General features: G+C 36.8%; 2 protein-coding genes and 1 long non-coding RNA gene across 3 annotated transcripts; 1 reads left to right on the forward strand and 2 right to left on the reverse strand.

Moving 5' to 3' along the window:
• The first annotated feature begins 4,297 nt into the window (after nucleotides 1-4,297).
• On the forward strand, nucleotides 4,298-7,549 carry LOC145224659 (carbohydrate sulfotransferase 9-like). The gene is made up of 5 exons (XM_080091199.1): nucleotides 4,298-4,748; nucleotides 5,470-5,612; nucleotides 5,686-5,887; nucleotides 6,319-6,487; nucleotides 6,850-7,549. The coding sequence occupies exons 1-5, from the start codon at nucleotides 4,298-4,300 to the stop codon at nucleotides 7,073-7,075; spliced, it is 1,191 nt and encodes a 396-aa protein (XP_079947325.1). The 3' UTR covers nucleotides 7,076-7,549.
• On the reverse strand, nucleotides 4,671-9,516 carry LOC145224660 (uncharacterized). The gene is made up of 3 exons (XR_013859715.1): nucleotides 8,987-9,516; nucleotides 7,004-7,270; nucleotides 4,671-4,734 (listed from the first exon to the last, which is right to left on the reverse strand). It is a non-coding gene; the product is annotated as an uncharacterized LOC145224660 (long non-coding RNA).
• Nucleotides 9,517-14,928: 5,412 nt separating this feature from the next.
• Nucleotides 14,929-19,478, reverse strand: LOC145223619 (uncharacterized). The gene is made up of 11 exons (XM_080090019.1): nucleotides 19,338-19,478; nucleotides 19,143-19,281; nucleotides 18,717-18,933; nucleotides 18,340-18,520; nucleotides 18,107-18,247; nucleotides 16,445-16,628; nucleotides 16,219-16,375; nucleotides 15,932-16,026; nucleotides 15,635-15,828; nucleotides 15,257-15,382; nucleotides 14,929-15,041 (listed from the first exon to the last, which is right to left on the reverse strand). Exons 1-11 carry the CDS (start codon nucleotides 19,459-19,461, stop codon nucleotides 14,929-14,931), a joined length of 1,671 nt encoding a protein of 556 aa, XP_079946145.1. The 5' UTR covers nucleotides 19,462-19,478.
• Nucleotides 19,479-19,934: the final 456 nt, after the last annotated feature.

A 19,934-nucleotide genomic window follows, 5' to 3' on the forward strand; every position in this document is an offset into this window, starting at 1 on the left:
ACTAGTTGAAAGCATTTTTTTCATTCAATTTGTGCTATTCTTTAGAGTCAAGTAAAAGTGAAATTATAAGGAAAAAAAGATAATTATCTTTATTTGTTGTGTGAACAATAGTACCAAGTGCACATTTTAAAAATTTTAAGCTACCATAAAGGTTTTGCACCCATAGACCACTGAAATCTATCTAGCATCTTCGCCAGATTGGGACCTCTTTGTGTACTAGACCTATATTGTTTAATGTCTGGTTGTTCCAAAGAACGTTGGTTTAAAACATCAAGTTATAAGACCAAAAAGTGCCAAGTTTTGGCCTCTATGCTCCCCGGATTACACCACTGCGTGTATGGAATATTTTTAGCAATATCAGGCGTTCTATATATTGACTAATTCTGAGTTAGGCGTGCATTAAATAACTTTGAGTTGTTCAATATTTTATCCCAGGTTTTTAGTTACAAAACAACACAGATTTGACCGATTAGGCGTACATTAAATGAAAGTATCGAAAAATCTTTTTAATTATTTTCCAGTTAAAGAATGTGTGAAAGGCAAACTAAAGTTATGTAATTTTTCACCAGCCCATAGTTGCAATACTCGCTCGTTTTAACCATAATAGTAACTATACCTATGATAGTAAGATATTTACATTCGATAGGATACTGGCATACTGACATACTGTGTTACTGTTGGTAGGTCTATCATGCGAGTTACTTGCTGCAGTATATTGTGTTGGGTAACCAATAGTGGTATGTGCAGGTAGTTAAAATAGAATGCATCGAATCGGCTTTTTGTGGGTTCGAGCGAAACCGCATATTCAGCTTTTTGCTGTTTTGCCAAATCAGTTCGGCCGAATCACTCGAATCGTTGTATGACGTCACTTGAAGTCGTACACTGCGCGTTTGACATGAAAAAGCTTTTTTCCTCCAAGCAAACAGTGGTGTATTACAGATGGTTGTGTTTCATTATCATTTTAGTTCTGTGGGGTTTAAGGTTACCTCACCCACGGTTGCCAGTCTGTCAAAGAATTACTGGCTTTATGTCTGGAGTGGGGAAAAATCACGATAATTAAAGCGATTTTAGGCAGTTTGAAAGATTGTGTAGTACCCTACTAAGCAGAAAAAGACAGGTTATTCGGCCAAAAACAAATCTTTGTAAAAATGGCCTACTCAGTCGAAAAAATTCGGTAAACCGAATATTCGGTACATCTTTAGTTTAAAACACCGAGTTATGTTTTGGCCCTTATGTCCCCCTGACTATGCCACTGTACATATGACATTTTCTTGCGATAATAGAAGACATTTCATTTCTTGACGAATTCTGAGGCTGAGACACTGCGTTACTCATTATTATTGTTTCTGGAATTTCAACCAACCACCTCACAGAATAGCAAAGTTTTATAGTGTAAGGCACACTTTTTAGTATACAAGAGTGAGGTTTGTAAGTGACGCGACTGTCCTAAGTATATTTCAACGTATTTAACATGTTTATATGAAGCGTCGTTATCACTCCACGTAGTAACGTGGTTTTGTGATTATTTTCCACAAAAGTGTTACTGCTTTCCCTCTCAGTCTCAATTGTACGCGTCTGCGCAATTGCTAAATTTGATATTTGAACAATCGATTTCCCACAATTTGGGGATATTCATTTGGATTTTTTGATTTTTTTTTATCCAACTCTAACCGAGTTTAAACAGCACACAAGGGTGTTTTACCTCTTCTCTGTTATAAGAAAAACGCTCGATTTCCCTTCAAATGAAAGGAAGGAAATAATTAAGATGAGTAAGGAAACACCAGTTAGATGTCTATTTACGGTTCCATACATGCAGTGACAGACGTAAGTGGTTACTTATATGGGACAGGGTCAGCAACATTTAAACAGGTCGCGTGCGCACATCGTTAGGCAAAGAATGTTACCTCAACTGAAACCAATTAAGCAGCAGGATACGGTAAGCAATGCTCCAAAGGATGTGAATAAAATTAGGTTAGACCCACTTGTAGTCGACGACCAGCAAATTAAGTCGGGCATAACATGGTCCTGCGAAAAGTAATTGCCCGAGTCAGCAAGTGTTACAGTATAGCAAGTGCTACATATTCATATGTTAATTAATTTTATATCTTTACGGGAGTGGTGAGAAACGAGTTTTGATCACCTTATTTATTCGAAACCCGACCGTTTATGCTGCTTACAACTGAGAGCGGCTTATAATTTTAATATCAGGCTGACATTTTTTGACTGCCTAGTATGCTACTATATGCGTTTAATGAGTGTGTAAAAACAATAAAATCGAGCAAATAAAGTATGTTTTTAAATTTCATTAGCCTGTACATGTACGGTATTTACACGTTTGGCTTTATTGATGCATTTAGAACAGTGGATGACTTTCGGGTGGTCCACAGGACGTCCACCAAATTTGGTGATAAACTGGAGATGATTGCAGATTACATTTTGAAAGAGTATCAAAATGTTAGCTGTTAATAATTGTATCTCACTTCTTGAAAATCGGTTTTTGAAAAATGATGCTTCAACTCCAAATGGTTGTTTCGTATGGTTGTTTCGAATGGTTGTTTCGTATTTCCCAAATGGTTGTTTCGTATTTCGTATTCGGTTGCTTTAATGTTCCTCGAAAATTAAATGGTCCATGATATTATGTTTACTGGGTCGGTGGTCCATGGCCTAAAACGAGTTGAGAACTACTGCTTTAGAATAAGAGAAAGTAGGTTACTACCTTTCGTTGACGATGCTTTTCTTATGTTTTGGTAACGCTGCATTTAATTCAGTAGCATTTGAGCATTTCGAATCGGCTATGGGACTTTGTATATTTTCTTCTAGAGGTCTAATCGAAATTAGTTGACGAGAAGGGAAAAAAACATTAAACTACAAATTGCGTCTTATTCATAAGTGTACTACAGCATAATATTTAACGCTCATGTCAAAAAATGAACATAATGTCAGAATTTTATTTGTAAAGAACTTCTTACTATTTAACAAACCATTGAAGATGAACCACTCATAATAAGTTAGGTGGATTATAGTTTGTGTGCTTGTTCATGTGGGTTCAGTTTAAAGGCCTTTGTTCGGAGGATTTGTGAAGGAATGATCTTTAACCATTTTTTTCAAGTAAACCTATTTTTTTTACCAATAATTTAGATATAAATTGCGACCAGTACATCTGTTACACATTTTAAATTCTGAAATCAGAATCTGGCGTTTATGTGGATTAAGTATTTACTTTGTGATAAAAGGATTTTCAAACTTTCTTGTAGCCTGTAGATATGTTTGGTTATAAACGCTCATCTTGGTCAGTGTTTGCCGAGTAGCCTCAGTCAGTTACAGTCGCAGGAAAGACCACAAAATATTACTCTTCGCTTTGTCTAGACCTGTGATTCTCAACAACCTATATGCCAGTATAGTTCAAACAACTGTGTGCCACGCAAGTGTGTCGTGAGAGATTTCAAAGTGTACCGCGAAATATTCCCTATATTAAAAATGCAAACATTCCCTGGTGTTTTAGGACTTCGTGACGACAAGCTAGTGTGTATGGCAACGTTTCAAAGCTCATATTTTTGTTATTGGTAATGAAAAGCATCCTTACCAACCACAATAAAAGTGAACGTTAACATTCTTTGAACAACTTTTGGTGAGTTTACCTGCGAACTGTGCCGCGTGAGAAAATTGTAGTTCGTTAATACGCCGCATGCTTAAAAAGTTTGAGAACCACTGGGATAGACTCTAGAATTAGTCAAAGCTAAACAAATACATTTCGTTTTGGCTGTGTCTGTTTGGCAACCAAATGTTATTCAAAAACGTAAAAAAAACAATAAGATAAGTTTGCAACGGCCGTTAACAAAGTATATTTTCCTAATATGTAAGTTATATCTATTAAATGTTGAAAACATTTTATAAGATGTAGCCAAAACTAACATCAGGCGAAGGTAATGTCAAGCCATAAGCAAACAAAAAACTTGTATTAAAAAACATGATCTACTTGGAATCTGTTTGTGTTCAACCCTTCCTACCAGTTATGTTAATATTTAACGAAAATTAACCGTACATACTGTGGACAGACGCGAAACAAACCCTGTTTAAGAAGGTGTCTCTATTTTTGTGTGCTTACCTACACAGGACCGTTGACTGAAAAACGTAGAGTCGTATATGACGTAATTGTTACGGGTTTAGTCAATATTTTTTTTTTTTTTTTAGAGTCATTCCTTATTGCGTCCGATCGGACTGAAATAGCAGAAAAGTCCGATCGGACCAGCGGCCATGGAAACGGGATAATAGTTATCACTTTTTGTAATATCTGAAAATGACGAATCATGTGCCCCTATTTGATCAATATTTAACGAATATCAAAACCACCGATATAAATAAGAAACTAACATGTCACGAATTCAAACTTTCCAACAGTAGTAGAAAAACACTCAACAGCAAATACATCGCCCTCAACCCTACGTTTTGCTTCACAGATAAATCAGTAGACAGGATGCGAAACTCAACTCTGTTGCAAGTGGTTGTTGGTATCGTTGCACTTCTTGCAATAGTGGTAGTTTACAATAATTTATCAGGCAATGGTAGCCTCCACACCAGAGTGTTGACTTCTATTAGAGGATTTCAGGCTCCGACGCCAGTACCTCGTTCCACCGAGAAAAACATCACTGCTCCTCCTGAAAAGACTGAGGAAGAACTTTTCATGGAAAGAATGAAGAAGCGACAGGATGAGCGCAAGGCATTGATACGTGAAACCTGCAAGAGATTCGGTAAGGCTTGTGATGAAAAGATGATATTTTACGTGGCACGCTTGTAGTACGTAGGCCATTGTTCGGCAACCTTTTAGACAACGCGTGTCAAATCATTGCTGTGACAAAATTGTAATGATTAAGCATGCCAACATTTTGTCTGTTGCGGTGGTTGCTGCTAGCTAATTTAAATAGTAATTACGTACCAGGTTAATTTGTATGTGTAATTTGTGTTTTTGGTACTATTGTATCACAACGAACTGAAAACACGTGATGTAAGTAAGTTTATTTTTGCGCTGTTTAAGCGACAGCGTGGCGAAAGACCCTAAGATCACCTTATCAGCCACCCTCGTAATAGATGTTACTTCGTCAATCTGTACGTTACTTAAATATAAAGTCAAAAATAACTTGGTGTGCCATGAAAAATCACCTCGGGTGACAACCTTGGCACGCGCAGGGGCGACGACCTCTGATGTAGGCAATCCTGGGGGCACACTTTAGGTTACAGTGGACCAAGCTGTGTTGTTTGTAATCGTCTTACTTTGAGATCAGTATTACAAACAACAGCGATTTGCCATTTCACTTGTTAGCGTTATACGTTTTTGTTTGTAGGCAATAATACTGAACATAATACGTACATAAGTGGAATAAGTTATACTAGGTTATGCTCATTCTTTCTCTTTCTCTACTTTCTGGTAGAATCTACTTGTAAGAAACTTAAACGTTACAACTTCAAATGCAGACATACAACAAAACATCAGCCACATGATGCCGATGATGTTGGTGGACAAAAAATACAAAGTGATTCATTGTAGCATGGGAAAAACTGGAACAACCAGATGGAAAGAACTGTTTTGGCAACTGTTAGGACTCGATAAAAAGGACGTAAGGAATACCACACGTTCTAGATCTAGATGGTATGTCAATGTATGAATATTAAACTCAGATATGCCTATAGTTTAGGGTGCAAAAATATCAACGAACGAAGATTGAGGCGCCTCAAAGAGAACAGTTTCTTCGCAATTCGGGCTGGATCCAAACAATGAACGTTCGCGAACCGTTCGAACGAATGTTGTCCGCATACAGACAAAAGTTGGAAAAAGCGACTTCTGAATTTCCGGATCGTTCTAAAGCGATTCGTGCCAAGTACGGCCCAAAAGGTATATATTTAGGCATTTTTTACTTTTCTTTGTAGCAGTGATAAACAGCCCTGGCTTCGCTGAGACGAAATGAGTCTCTGTATATTAAGGTTTCAAATGTTTTCAAAGCAATCGCTGTAAATGCTATACCGAGGTTTTCGCCAAAGGAAAAAAATGTTTCAGGTTTTAGGATAATTATTTGTATTTTAAGGTATGGTTTGTTGCCTAAACGAGCTATAGATAAATTTTACGCATCAAAGACTAGAAATGCTTGGAAATACCCCTTTCTTGATTTTCTGGCTATTTTGGCGGTTACTCCATGAAATATTAACAGACAAAAACACAACCCAAATGTTTAGTTTTTAAACTGCGTCACAATCGTATATAGTTGTTAAAATGTTTGAAGGTCACTGAATTGGGTTTCATAGTAAGTTTTATATTCATTTTGTCAGATGGAAAATTGGCCACATTTAGTGATTTCATCAACTACCTGGTTCTTGGTGCCCCTGAATCTCTGCAAACCGGCAACGAGCATTGGACGAGATTCAGCTACCCTTGCACGCCTTGTGCTATTGATTACGACTTCATCGGACACCAAGAAACCATAGGCGAGGACGCCAGGTAAAGCTAATAAACTTTACTTACGAATATGCACCAGGGTTGTAGCTTAATTGTAGATAGTCAGAATTTTCGGATCGGGTTCATGAGTTTTTTATGTCGCAATTTTACAATATTGGTTTGCATTCACAATAACTATGTAGACGCAAATCAGAAAATTGCTGTTTTGTTACCAAAAGATTTTCTGACATGAGCATTTTAAATTACAAGTCATATTATTGCAAAAACCCTCTCGGAACGTGTGTCATTGCGCTGGTCTCTGCGTGAGTTATTATTACAATATGTTACAGTATAATACAGAGCAAATTACTGTAATCTTGTGTGAGCAAACCACAGTTCTTTTCTCTTTACTCGCTTTATTACAGGTATTTCCTGAAGCTCATCGATGCACCAAAGCATATCACACACGGACCAGCGTATACCCGCCACAGCGACGAAGAAATGACACTTCAGTATTACGCAACCGTGGAACCTCGTGAGCGTATCATTCAACTCTACTCACTTCTGCTACAAGATTACCTTATGTTCGGCTATCCTCCACCCAAAGCCCTTACTCGTTTGTTCGGAAATGGCAATCCATCGTGGCAATAATAGCATATTCCATCTAGTCTGTATAAATGAGCCTGCAAGCAAATTTTTGTACGTTTAAGAAACATTTCAAAAACACAACTTAACTTGCATTGCCCTTTCACATTCCGTTGTGGCTTTATTTGATAAAGTGATGTCTTTAAAAGATTGTGTTTCCAGTTCCGCTGTTGTGTCTTTATTTTCCACTCTATTGGCCTGCTGATACAGCAATAAGTTGTACATAATTTTTTACCAAACGCTCCAGCACATAACATATATGCAACTGCTAGAATGGAAGATCTGCACTGTAGGTTGTCCCAAAACCATTTGTTCCATATGCAATATTATACGTGATGTAAATTTTTGATTACAAATGCAAATCATGTTTACTGATGAAAAGTTTCTGGTGTGTGAAAATATCCGCCATTGTCATAGACAGTGCATTAGGTTGCCGAAATATAACTCTCAGTCTCTAAATAAAATGTGTTTCAAACATTGCCTTCTTTAAATAAGCTCTCGCAGTCAGGCATAAGCTAAAGAGTGGCTATCTTACAAGCTTACATTAGATCAGTAATTTTCAACCGGTGTTCCACGAAACACTAGTGTTCCGTGAAAGATCGTCAGGTGTTCCGCGAGAAATTTGCTGGTTTGAACATAGGATTCTAATGTTTTAGAGTTAGACTTATATGGTTTGACTAGAGTTTTATGTCGAACACCGGTAGAAAATCACTGATTCGTTTATGAAAGTATTTATCCGCCACCACTATTTTAAATGTTCCATAATGATTGGCTTCATTTATTGTGGTGTAATAATAAGACTCGTTGTCTAATAATAAATAGCTCAATCTCGGGTAGATAGCTGACGGTTAGTGCAATTTAGCTTTGAGAATAATATAACATTTAAAGTCTATCTCAGTCGAAACGAGATTTAACAAGCTTTCTGACGTTCAGCAAACATTATTGCGCCAAAAACGATGAATCACGGAACAGCTAGTGCCAGGCGAATATAGTATTTAGGTACAATAGTAGTTTTAATGTTACGTTTTCATAAAACATCTCCCCAACTTCAATAGCGCTATATGAGCGTTTTCATCTCTTTCAGTCAGAGCCTAGTTGTTTCATTGCTTCAAAATTTCGTTTGGTGTTTCGCAAAATTATTTTAATGCATAAAGTATTCCGTGACTCAAAAAAGGTTGAAAACACTGCATCAGATCACATGGTTAAACTTGTAAAGCTTTCTTCAATTTTAAACAGAAAGGAAAAATAAACAAATACCAACAGATTTTTAGGGGTAAAGACGAACAATAACGACATTAGAGGTCAACTTTCAAAAGGCAAATTTGCTTGACTGACGAGACATGTTTTTACCCTAAAGCGCAACATTTTGCAGTGAACCTGTGTTAAAGCCTAACTTTTTAAACTTTATGCAAAAAAAAAAAAAAACGTTTAGGAAATCAATAATAGTTTCCTAAGGTGGAAATGAACCCAATCTGTAGTTTAATGCACCAACGAAGTAAAAAAAGTATTTTTTGTGTCTCGGGCGACACCTACCCGGAGGACAGAATTTTGGTCAAAATCCTGAGCAACTAAAACGGATGAAAACGCACACCAGTAATCACCTATTACAAGTTGAGGCAAACTGAAATTGTCGTAGTTGGTGTCTAGGTATAAATTTCTTCTAAAATACAAAAATACACAGTTACCTAAAACCTACTCAAGTGTTGTACACGTAGGTCGAAAACGCATTCAAGTTAGTAGCAATATTTTGCCCATACTTTTGTATGGCAGATGTTTGTGATATGGTCGTTTGCGGACATAATTGTAATTGTATCTCATTAAAAAATATTTAATAAAATAACTAAGGATTTTTGCGTAGACAAATTTGGAAAACGTTCATTTATACATTTGAACTATAAATAATCTATTACGTTATACCTGTGGTCTTCAAACTTGTTTTTGCCAACTTTTAACTATCCGTCAGTTTAGGGCTCTTAAATTCCGTTTTGTACATTTTGTACTAATTCCATACGTCGTATGACTGGTACTTATGCAGGCAGGTCAGATTTCATAAAAAAGTTTTTGGATCAAAAACAGTGAACCTCAACCGCGGCTCTGAAGGCCGCATGCGGCTTCCGACTACGTATTTTGCAGCCCTCAACAAACCTCAGAAATTTACTAAAGATTATTATAACTATGAATAGCAACAAATCTCGATATTTCAGACATTAGAATATTTAAAAGTTTATATTGGAGTATATTTAAACACTTCAACCCAATCAATCTAACGGCGATAATAATTACGTACAGCAGTTAACTGTTATCCGCCTGTGTCTAATAAGTCAGAATCAGTAGGCTTTCTGCAGATAAGTGTTATTGACAAAAATTAGCTTCTCATATTCTTGTTGTTTGCTGTTATCCTGCATTCGCTTTTAAATCGTTTTTTGCGGCTCCTTACACAATTAAAAAACTACCTTTTGGCCCTGATGACAATGAAAAAAGGTTGGGGACGATTGATCTACACCGTTTATTTAATCGGAGTCCACATTAAGTAACAAGGTAATAACTTGATAGATTTACAACTTTGATCTCACACAACTAGCATCGCACGCTTTATCAACTTAACACACTAACTTCAGACTTACGAGGAAAAGCGCTAGACAAAAAAGGCGTTGATTACAAGCACGCTTTTCGCACGGATACAAACGTGCTAAAGGCAAAAATCGTCTGTTGGTCAATGCAAGCAACAATGTTAGTAACGATACCTAAAAACACATGTAGAAATATAGCGAAGAAATACAGATTAGGGCTAAATATTTTTGAAATCAAATGCTGTCCCATAACCAAGTGTACATATTTTTGGAGCATAAATAGGTCAAGAAGTCCTATGACACTAAATGCACACCCAAAGGATTGTTAATTGAAGCATTGTTTGTCGAGCAAGAAAAATGCCAGTGTCAACACCAAAAAACGGAAATCTGAACATCTTTTTTCTTAAAATCCATTCACAAAAGTTAAGTATGTTTCAAAGAAGTATGGTTAACACCCCAAGTACAAACCAACAATGGAGCCAGTTCTTAACAGTAACAACCGCTGGTTGTTGAGTTACTGGTTGTTGATGGTGATTTTAAGGATGGACTTGTAGTCAGTTTCTGGAAGAGGGTACCTGCATTTGTAAAACGTTTGAAATAACCTTTGCGTCATCACAAATTATACATTACTTTCATGTAATAATTACAACCTATTGCAACATCCGCTCAATTCCTTGCTAAAGATATTTACACATAACCTAATTTCTATAGTATTATAGTATGTGTTTGGAACAAGTAGCATAATGTGTAACAGCGCTGCGTTTATCTATGACTTAATAATTTACCTGTATCTGACTGGTTGGTTGCTTGTGACCGACTAGTAGGGATTGGTTGACTGATTTTCAGGTTACTGGTTAATTCTGCAAAGCTGTTTGATGCATGACTTGTTGGTAATAATTCTATTGTTGTTGATGGTTGATTTGTATCCATACGTGACGTGGTTGGTTCTTCACACGGATTGCCTGGATGAGTTGTTCAAAACAAAAGTATGTTTCATAAATAAGAGAATGTACGCTGCAGGTAGTATCGTTATAGCGCAGTAATGGTTGGCCAAAATGTTTTATCAAATATACCGCCCAGATTTAAACAAATCAATGCCTAAATTTTTACAGCCGATCAATTTAGATCGAACAAAGAACTTTTCGTTGTCTGCACAAAAACTCGACCGTCAGAGTACTATTGGGTGTTTTACATAAGTTTTTTTTTACATTTTTATGTGTCCTTTGGGGTGTTATTAAGGATTTTGCTTTACCGAATATTCGGTTTAATATCACAATTTTGTGTCGGGATCATATAGACAAGATAAAAAAAAGAAACCAACCAATGTCACAGATTGGAATGACTTCGGAGTAAATGTTTGTAAGAACAGCAGCAAGTTGTTCAAAGGATTCCACCGTGGTTACTCTTTCATTAGATATTCCTCCATTGGCGCTTATTTGAAGTTGTTCATGGCTTAGTCTTGTGCCAATTCCAATTGCGTACACGGTGACGTTGTTAGATTGCGTCAGCTCAAAGCTTGAAACGCACAATAGTTGTAAGACAACTATTTGGTGTGCAAATATTGTCCTTCATTTCTCATTACATAGTCTCGTGTTGTTCAATCAGTACATTGTCAGAAAATGGGTATGAATTGTTAAAAGTTTTGGAACCTGTAATTAGGCCGTTGGTGATCTGTCGCTTTTCCATCAGTAATGAGAATTAGGACTTTTTTGGCAAAATTTGCTTTTGTCGATTGATTGAAGTTGATCTACAAAAAACGTAAAAAGAGGCCTTTTCTATTTTGTCTGCAAAAATATTGTCTAAAATGTATATAAATGTTGTATCCCTATTTCAGTTTTTTGACCGTTTTCTCATTTATGTTGTTTAAACCTCCGTAACAAAAAAAAACGATGAATGCAAATTTACCTTTACTACATGCTCGATGGCCCTTGCAGTATAGGTATTGGATGCTTTTAAATGCATCATATTCATGAGAGAGTGTTGTAAACATCGGACTGTTTTGCATTCACCAAGTTTAGTAGGCGATTGATAGTGATGTCGACTGGTTGACAAATAAGTAAGGCTAAAAAGAGTTTAAGAGTTTTATTTTGTTTTAATAAAAATTTAGACTTTAAGGTTTACTTTCAGCCATTTAACTGGCCATATTGAAGAACTCCAACTTGTAAGCAGGAACAAATAGAACGAGTGAAGCTTGAAGACGAATTTAGAAGACCTGCTTTCATTGTTTCGAATGTTGTACTGGTTATTGAGTTCGAAGAGTCAAGAAGTAAAATCAGATCAGTGCTGTTTTGTTCGAGTGAGGAAGCTGTAAATTTGCAACCACTAAGTAAAGACATGTCCTATTTCAGATCTAGATTGGTTATAATTCATAGGCAAGATCTGCGGACAAATATTTATTGCACAGTGTAGTGTGCTCTTGCTTAGTCAGACGCGTCACCGAAATAATTGCGTACAAGAAGTCACTTAAGCGTATCAACCGTCCAAATCTCAGAACAGCAACAACGACCTTATTATGCGAAATATTGCGAAAAAACATTTCCTCACCTGTTAGTGGCACGTAAACAAAAACAAGTAAGAGTGCCCTGTAGGTTTGTCCCAAGTCCATTGCAAGGTAAATTTCCGCTGGCAAACTTTAGCAGGCACTTGTTGAGTTAACTACTTTAATTTGGATGAATGACGATATAGCTCCCAATTCATTAACCTTTTTTTAAACATACGAATCAAAAATGAAGCTAGATAATGTTAAAATTAACTGTTTATGAAACAGTGACAAACCACTAGTTTTGACTTTGGTGAACAATTGCCTAAACATAACCTATAATATACAATAAGTGTTAGTGAATGCCATTCTCGTTGAGCTGGCCTCGACCTGTCGGACTCGTGTTGACTTAAATTATTATTTAACACAACATTGCCGACGTAGAAACAACATTCAAGGTTTAAATGGCTGAAAGCTTGACTTGGTTGTACCTTCTGCTATTATTGAGTATGGTGCGTGTAAGACGTTTCGTTTAAAATTAAAATGAGATAAACTGTAAATGAACTAGACTGGACGTAATGTTTCCGTTTTGGCAGTTTATTCTAGTTCATCGTTATGTTCGTATGTGGCCTTGTACTGAGATGGGAGCCTGGAAACCCCCTGTGGTCAAGAGTTACGGTCTTTTGTATCAAAAAGTGCGGTATTTTGTCTTGTTATAGCAAACATTTGGCGTCATATGTAGGTATAAGATGACAGCACCAATTGTTAGATGGTCGGATATCAACACGCCACTTTATCCACTTTGGTCTATTGTTGTGAGTATATTAAATAGTCATTCGGTATACGCCTATTAGGATAGTGAAACAAACTAGTCAATTACCAAATAGGAAACCTAAGTAACCTCCCTTTTGGAAACTACACTGTACATAGACAACTTCACTATTTAAACTTAAAATAGGTGCAGTATGTTTTTATATTGCACCAGATAATTGGCCTAGCGACATCTTTATTATCACACAAATTATCTAAGCTCTTTTTCGCCTGCCAGGCCATCGCCGATTGATTGAAATTTAACTGCGTAATAGTATTTCCTAATTTATTATGATGTTGAAAGGTTTTATTGTATAAGCTAGTTACAAACTCACAACACTCACTCAAAACTTACTCCTGAATAAATATAACGTTATAAGTGTGGTCGTCAGACTTAATTCTGTCCACTTTAAATAAGGCAGTGTAAGAAAATTGTTTTACTTTGTTTTTTCCTTTTTTTATTTTCTTTCGTACACCATATAACTTCCCTACGGTACATGGTATGTACAACACAACGAAATTATTTTATGACGTAGAATTATGCTAACAGGTCAGATTCCTGAAATGTGAACTGTGATGCTTAATCCCGTATTCAATTAAAAATAAAGTTAAAACAGATATGACATATACGTCTACAATTTGATCTCACGCAACTGGCATCACATTCTTCACCAATCTAACACATTGACGTCAGACGTACGATGCAGCGCTACAAAACTGCCACAAAAATGACGTTGATTCCAAAAGCAGATCTCCATTCGCGCGGGAAAACGTGCTAAAGGCAAAAAAAGCTCTTTTGTTCGTATATCATAAAAATCATACACATCTCTATTCTTTACAGATGTACACATATGCATATGTCAGATTTGGGTCAGATTCTCTAATAATGTAACCTTTGATGCCTAATCCTGTATACAAACAAAATCAAGATAAAGCAATAATGTAGTGATATAACAGGGTCTAAATTTAAATCTCACACAACTGCGACTACATGCTTCACACAACACAACACACCAACAAAGCGCTACACAATTGCCGAGAAGAAAGAGCGTTGATTACAAGCACGCTTTTTGCACGGAGTGCAGGTCAGGTTTAGTTGTCGATTTATGGTTCACAATCACAAAAGAGTTTTAGAACGTCACCTTCTGGCATATTCGGAATCGAAAACCAATTTTACAGTAAACGCGGCGATTATGATATTGGGTAAAATAAAAGCAAGTAAACAAAATAAAAAGTGAGACAACGCACACATTAAGGTGGATCTACTAACGTAAGAACTCACAGTAGAAAGGTTCGCTAAATACCGATAGATGGCGTAAAGAGCGCAGTTATTTAAAATAACAGTGAGACTGGCATGGAGTTTGGGACTAAATTTAACATGACACTCCCGGGGACGAATCACGATCAAGGTTTTTTATATCGGTATATGTGTCAGGCGCGCACTCGGACCATTCGGCACAGGTGAGGTCCTCCGTCAGCATTTTTTACACAAACATATTTGCGTGTGCCACCTACCGAAAATTATCACGCCTGATTATTATGAGTTCTTACGTAAGTAGCTCCACCACCTATTAACAATCGCTTAAAAGTACTTAAAAATATTTTGCATAAGTATAAACATTCAAAAAGAAACGTGCGATGAAGCATGTCGAGCAAAACGTTTAGGGTAAACTAAATGTGATAATTAATTTATCCGCATTTTTATAAAAGTTGAGAATAACCAACAGAAATTTTCGAAATTGAATATCACGTTTGAATTAAAAGCACATAAACAGCAACATACGAAAAAAAGAATACATTATCATTAAAAGCCTTTTAACAAAAAAGCTTTTGCCTTATAAGACTTAGCAGTGCGCGGTGAAGACAAGTTTTTGAAGCTCAAGCACACAGAAAGTGGTTTCAAAGAAACAATCAGAAAAAGCATTAATGTCAAAAAACTTTGCCCTTTACAGATTTTTATCGTGACAAATGTCTTAGTACGTTTAAAACCAAAAATGTCACTACGGACCAACATAACGACAGATTTTGCTGACAATTATGGTCTTGCTGGTTGTTGAAGGTTGGCTGGATGATTTGGGCGTTTGAGTGGTGGTCAGTTTCTCGTACAGAATACCTAAAGAAGTAAACCAACGAGTAGCAAATGGTTAAATCTTACATCATAATATCTTATTGCTTTAACCAAGACTTAGGTAACTTGAATGATAACGACGTGTATCCGTTCGTACAATATGTGTTTATTTGGAACTAGCACATTAACTCAAAATTTGAAAGGACTATTCCGACAAGTGCGTTACAACTGTCAACTACATACAAACTGTCATGTTTTACTTGTTGTTCCTTTTGATCCAGTATCTGGCTGGTTGGTTGTTGTCGTGGATGACACATTATTTGACATTGGTTTGTATGTGGTGGTTATTGGTGTATCGGTTGATAAGGTTGCCAATTTTTCGCAATCTTTAAAAATATAACACTTCTTGAGGAAAACAAAAAACATCTAGCATTCTGATGGCGTCAAACGTTGTCTGCTTGTAATTTGGGTTAATTTTTAATTTGACGTTTGTAAAGTTTTATTTTATATCACCGGGATAAAAACAAATACTGTTGTCCATTAGGCGGAAAAATGCAGAACTAAAGGTAAAACTAGTTTAAGACATTTTATTTTTCAAACGTTGAAATAACGTATACACTGCCTTGTAAGGAACAAACCCAAAACGCAGGTGGGGACGACATGGGAGTAAATGTTTGTAAGAACAGCAGCAAGTTGTTCAAAGGATCCCACTGTTGTGACTCTTTCATCAGATACTCCCCCGTTGGCGCTTATTCGAAGTTGCTCATAGCTTACTCTTGTGCCAATTCCAATGACGTAGACGGTGACGTTGTTGGATTGCGTCAGGGCAAAACTAAAACAAAGTTTGTTGTGCATGTATTTGCGTACTTCTTTTTTTCCTTTCATATTTCTCTGATCTCCTACGATATTGTTTCAGGTAAGTTGCAATTTCAAACCTGCTATCAAGTAGTTTGTAATCAGTCGCTTGTCCATCAGTGATAAGAATAAGAACTTTTTTGGCGAGAGGTGTAGTGGATTTCTTAAAGTTGATCTACGCAAAATGCGCATGCGAGCAAATTCTATTTATGAATACTAAAACAAATTGACTATAAGTAAACTTAAAGACGAAATATACATGGTTTGCAACCGAACACAAATTTTGCATCTCGACATTTCAATTGTTATCTTATTTATGATATTCGTTCAAAATGCATAAAAGTCTATAGACTACAACAAAACTTACCTTTGCCACACGTTCGATGGCCCTTGCAGTGTAGGTATTAGCTGCTCTCAAATGTTCCATTCTTACAACAGAATCTTGGAAACAACTGACAGTTTTGCAGTCACCAAGTTCGGTAGGCGAATAATAGTGCCTTACACTCGTTGACAAATATGTAAGGCTAAAAACAGTTTTAGAAGTTGAGAGATAATTACTTTGTTTAAATTAACTTTGGTATTTGCTTGTTTACTTTCTTCCGTTTAGTTGGCCATATAGAAGAACCCCAACCTGTAAACAGGAGCAAATTGAACGATTGAAGATATGAGATGAGTCTATAAGAGCTGTTTTCAAACTTCCAAACTCAAGGCTGTTAATTGAATTCGAAGTGTCGACAAGTAATATCAGATCAGTGCTGGTTTTTTCGAGTGAGCTAGCTGTAATTTTTTAATCACAAAATTAAAATATAATCAGGTTTTGAAAAAGCATGTGATGGGTTGACGGTACCTCAGATATGAAATATTTGCAATCAACAAAATGTGTAAAATATTGTCAAATTGTTTTTGAACCTACAGATGTTTACCTCAATGGAATGTTTTTTAAACTATGATTGATTTGTTATAATAGGTGACTACATTGTCGTTGCCAGATCAACGGCTCGCCTTGAGAACATTTACTAATCCAAAAGATTAAGATATATATATATATATATATATATTTGGAGTGTAAGGGTTGTATGAACAAAATACGTTACATGTAAGCAACAAAATATTCCATGATTTTTATTGTTACCTGCAGATAGCACATAAACACAAACAAGCAACACTGCTCTGTAATATTGAGTCAAGTCCATAGTAAGATTCCTTTCTCGGTTGAAATTCAGTAATTGCTGTCCTGAAAACTTCCAGGCCGGTTTGAGGATAACTGCAATTCTTTTTGTTAGAATGCTGCGGTTTAAGAGGCAAGTTAAACACCGTATAATATTATGTTTCAACTAAAATAAGGCCTTGCTGTAACAGCTTTACCCAGTCAGAAATTTATGTCCGGGCCAAGCACAATTATGTTTGGTAACGCTAGGCAGCCACACATGGGCGGCACCTGGGTGCCTTGCTTAAGTTGTCATATATGTGTGGCGTATGTTCAACAATGAAACACTTCGAGCTTGGCGCCGAACGTTCCAGTTATGTTTGGTCCATACACGATGCCGTACGATCGGCCTAAGATAATAACCAGGTATGACGGCCCGGTTTTTAGCCATACCAGGTCCTAGTTTAAATATTGTTTGAACCACACATAACCAATCATCTAATATCCTTGGCACTGCCAGATTTTGCCGTCTTTCAATATGACACTTCCAATAATATTTCCTGACAATGTATTAAAAAGAAGTACAAAACGAAATATAAAGGACGCCTGGTTTTGATCGGTGGCCTGGGCAAGCATAAAACACACAGTTTGGAGGGCCTGCGAAAAGCATAAGACACACAGGTTGGAGGGCCGGCGCAAATTATAAGACACACAGTTTGAAGGGCCGATGCAAAGCATAAATAACACAGTTTAGAGGGCCGGCGCAGGGCATAAGACACACAGTTTGGAGAGCCAGTGCAGGGCATTTGACACATAGTTTGGAGGACTGGCGTAAGGCATAAGACACATAGTTAAGATGGACGATGCAAAGCATAGGACACACTGATTGGACAGTCTGGGCAAAGCATAAAACACACAGTTTAGATGGCCTGCACACAGCATATAACACACACTTTGGAGGGCCTGTGCAAAGCATAAGACACAAAGTTTAGATGGCTGGGACAAAGTATAAGACACACAATTTGAAAGGCTGGGGCAAAAGCATTCTAAGTCACATGGCTGGCAAACAGACCAACCTATGCATCGTCGCAAGAGTCAGTGTCATCACCTGGGTTTTCATTTGGCTGTTGGATTTTTGCCCTTTTCACACGCCCGCCATCCCAGTCACCAACCCCTGGAAGGCCCCGTTTAACTGCAGTGCCTATTTCCTGGTGACTGGCACCATTGTGTCTGGTGTATGGCAGCACATCTACAAAAGTTAAAAACAAAAATTCAATGAATTGAATTTTAAAATCCGTATCATCATAATGATAATTACAAAAAAGTTTAAAGAAGTCTTACCTATCAAAAAAGCAAACAAAGGATGAGTTTTAAAAGAAATTTTAGTCTGTTTCCTTCCACAACCCAATCCACTCCATGAAAATTTAAGTGCTAGATTTTTCGTCATAAACAACTTGATGAAGTTGCGTAATGTGCCTCGCAGGCCGTCCATATCAATAACTTTTCCAATTCTTTTCTTGTCCTTCAAGTATGTAAACATGCAATTATGATCACACATAAAACATCGAAACAAATAGAAATGTTTGTCATCCAGTAGTAGGACTGGCAATTAAATGATAATTTAAGTTACAGTAAAAAAAAACAGATTTTGTTAACACACTACCTGACAATTAAGAGTATTAAGTATTATTGCCCTTTTAGGTGAAAATGTAGCTTACATTTATTTGAGTGATTAATTCAAGCAGATCTTTTTCATTGTCCGCTGGCTCATGAAAGAAACTTTCTGTCACGGTCGCACACACTTCTTTTTGTTTCAGTAGTTCAACAATGGTTTCTAGTTTGTCGTCCATCCTTTCCATCTTAGCCATTAGGGCTTGATATTCATTACTATTTAAAGGTCTTTGTTTTGGTGGTAATGGCCGTTTAAATGTATTTCTGAACATAAAATGAGGTAATTTAACATTTTATGACATAGAAATAAGGAGGTTAAAACAAAAGGAAACCTTAATGCAACAATATGCCTTGATCATTGATTATAAATAGCATCAATATGTAATTGAAATAATACAAAAACACAACAGGTCATATTGATAAAGTGGAGTACCCATTGAAGCAATATTCAGGAGCTAGTGATATGTACATACATTCTTGGTGATGTGTCTGTCCTTATTAATGGTGAAATGTTCTTCGAATAATGAGGTTCTTCTTCGAAGGATACGTCTGACTCGGAGTCCTCAAAATTACTTTTGGTGTATCCCTTTTTTATACACCGATCATAAGTACCTGCAAATATATAATACAGCCAGTCATGCTTATAACAAATTTTTTAATACACTTACTAGCTTGACAGAGAATAGTACATGGGCATGTGCACCATTCTTTTTCTGCCACAACTTCTTGTTTGGTCAAATCCTGCACGTTACACATCTCTGGTGGCCATTTGCAAGCCTCCGTGCCCACCATCCATCCTTTAGGCCAGGGGCGGGCCAGATCCGGCCCGTGACGGGGTTTTCAGCGGCCCGCGGACAGTTTCCGGTCTTACATGATAATGTGGCCCGCGGCCACAGTCTGCCACAATCACCCACTACTTGCTTACTATGTCAAATTATAGTTGTAACGGACAGTAACGCTCCCCAATAATAAAAAAAAACTTTCCTGCCGTTGTTACCATTGCACCATACGTCCATTGTTACGACATAACTGCCAACCTTATGTGTGGTCTGCTTTCACGGTTTCCTTTGTTTCCACACGTGTACCCTAGTTATAGTGTTTCAGCAGTACCTAAGTCTGTGGTGTATGCATTAAATTTGCTGTGGTGAATAATTTTATGTTATATCAGTTAGATTGTTTGGACTGTATTGTAATTGTGACGTTCTTGATTGTATTTGGTTTAGTTTAGGTGGTCAAGAATCCGTTTTAAATCACTGGATAAATAC

Source organism: Phallusia mammillata, chromosome 4, assembly GCF_965637545.1.
Source record: "Phallusia mammillata chromosome 4, kaPhaMamm4.hap1.1, whole genome shotgun sequence".
In the NCBI taxonomy this organism is placed as follows: domain Eukaryota; kingdom Metazoa; phylum Chordata; class Ascidiacea; order Phlebobranchia; family Ascidiidae; genus Phallusia; species Phallusia mammillata.

Excerpts from the sequence above, each read along its gene's own strand:
- LOC145224659 (XM_080091199.1), top strand. The coding sequence starts at position 4,298 with ATGACGAATCATGTGCCCCTATTTGATCAATATTTAACGAATATCAAA. Across the intron at positions 4,749-5,469 it reads TGAAACCTGCAAGAGATTCG|ACATACAACAAAACATCAGC; the intron begins GTAAGGCTTGTG and ends CTTCAAATGCAG. Across the intron at positions 6,488-6,849 it reads ACCATAGGCGAGGACGCCAG|GTATTTCCTGAAGCTCATCG; the intron begins GTAAAGCTAATA and ends GCTTTATTACAG.
- LOC145223619 (XM_080090019.1), bottom strand. The coding sequence starts at position 19,461 with ATGGTGGGCACGGAGGCTTGCAAATGGCCACCAGAGATGTGTAACGTG. Across the intron at positions 19,282-19,337 it reads TACTATTCTCTGTCAAGCTA|GTACTTATGATCGGTGTATA; the intron begins GTAAGTGTATTA and ends ATATATTTGCAG. Across the intron at positions 15,042-15,256 it reads TGGATCAAAAGGAACAACAA|GTATTCTGTACGAGAAACTG; the intron begins GTAAAACATGAC and ends TTACTTCTTTAG.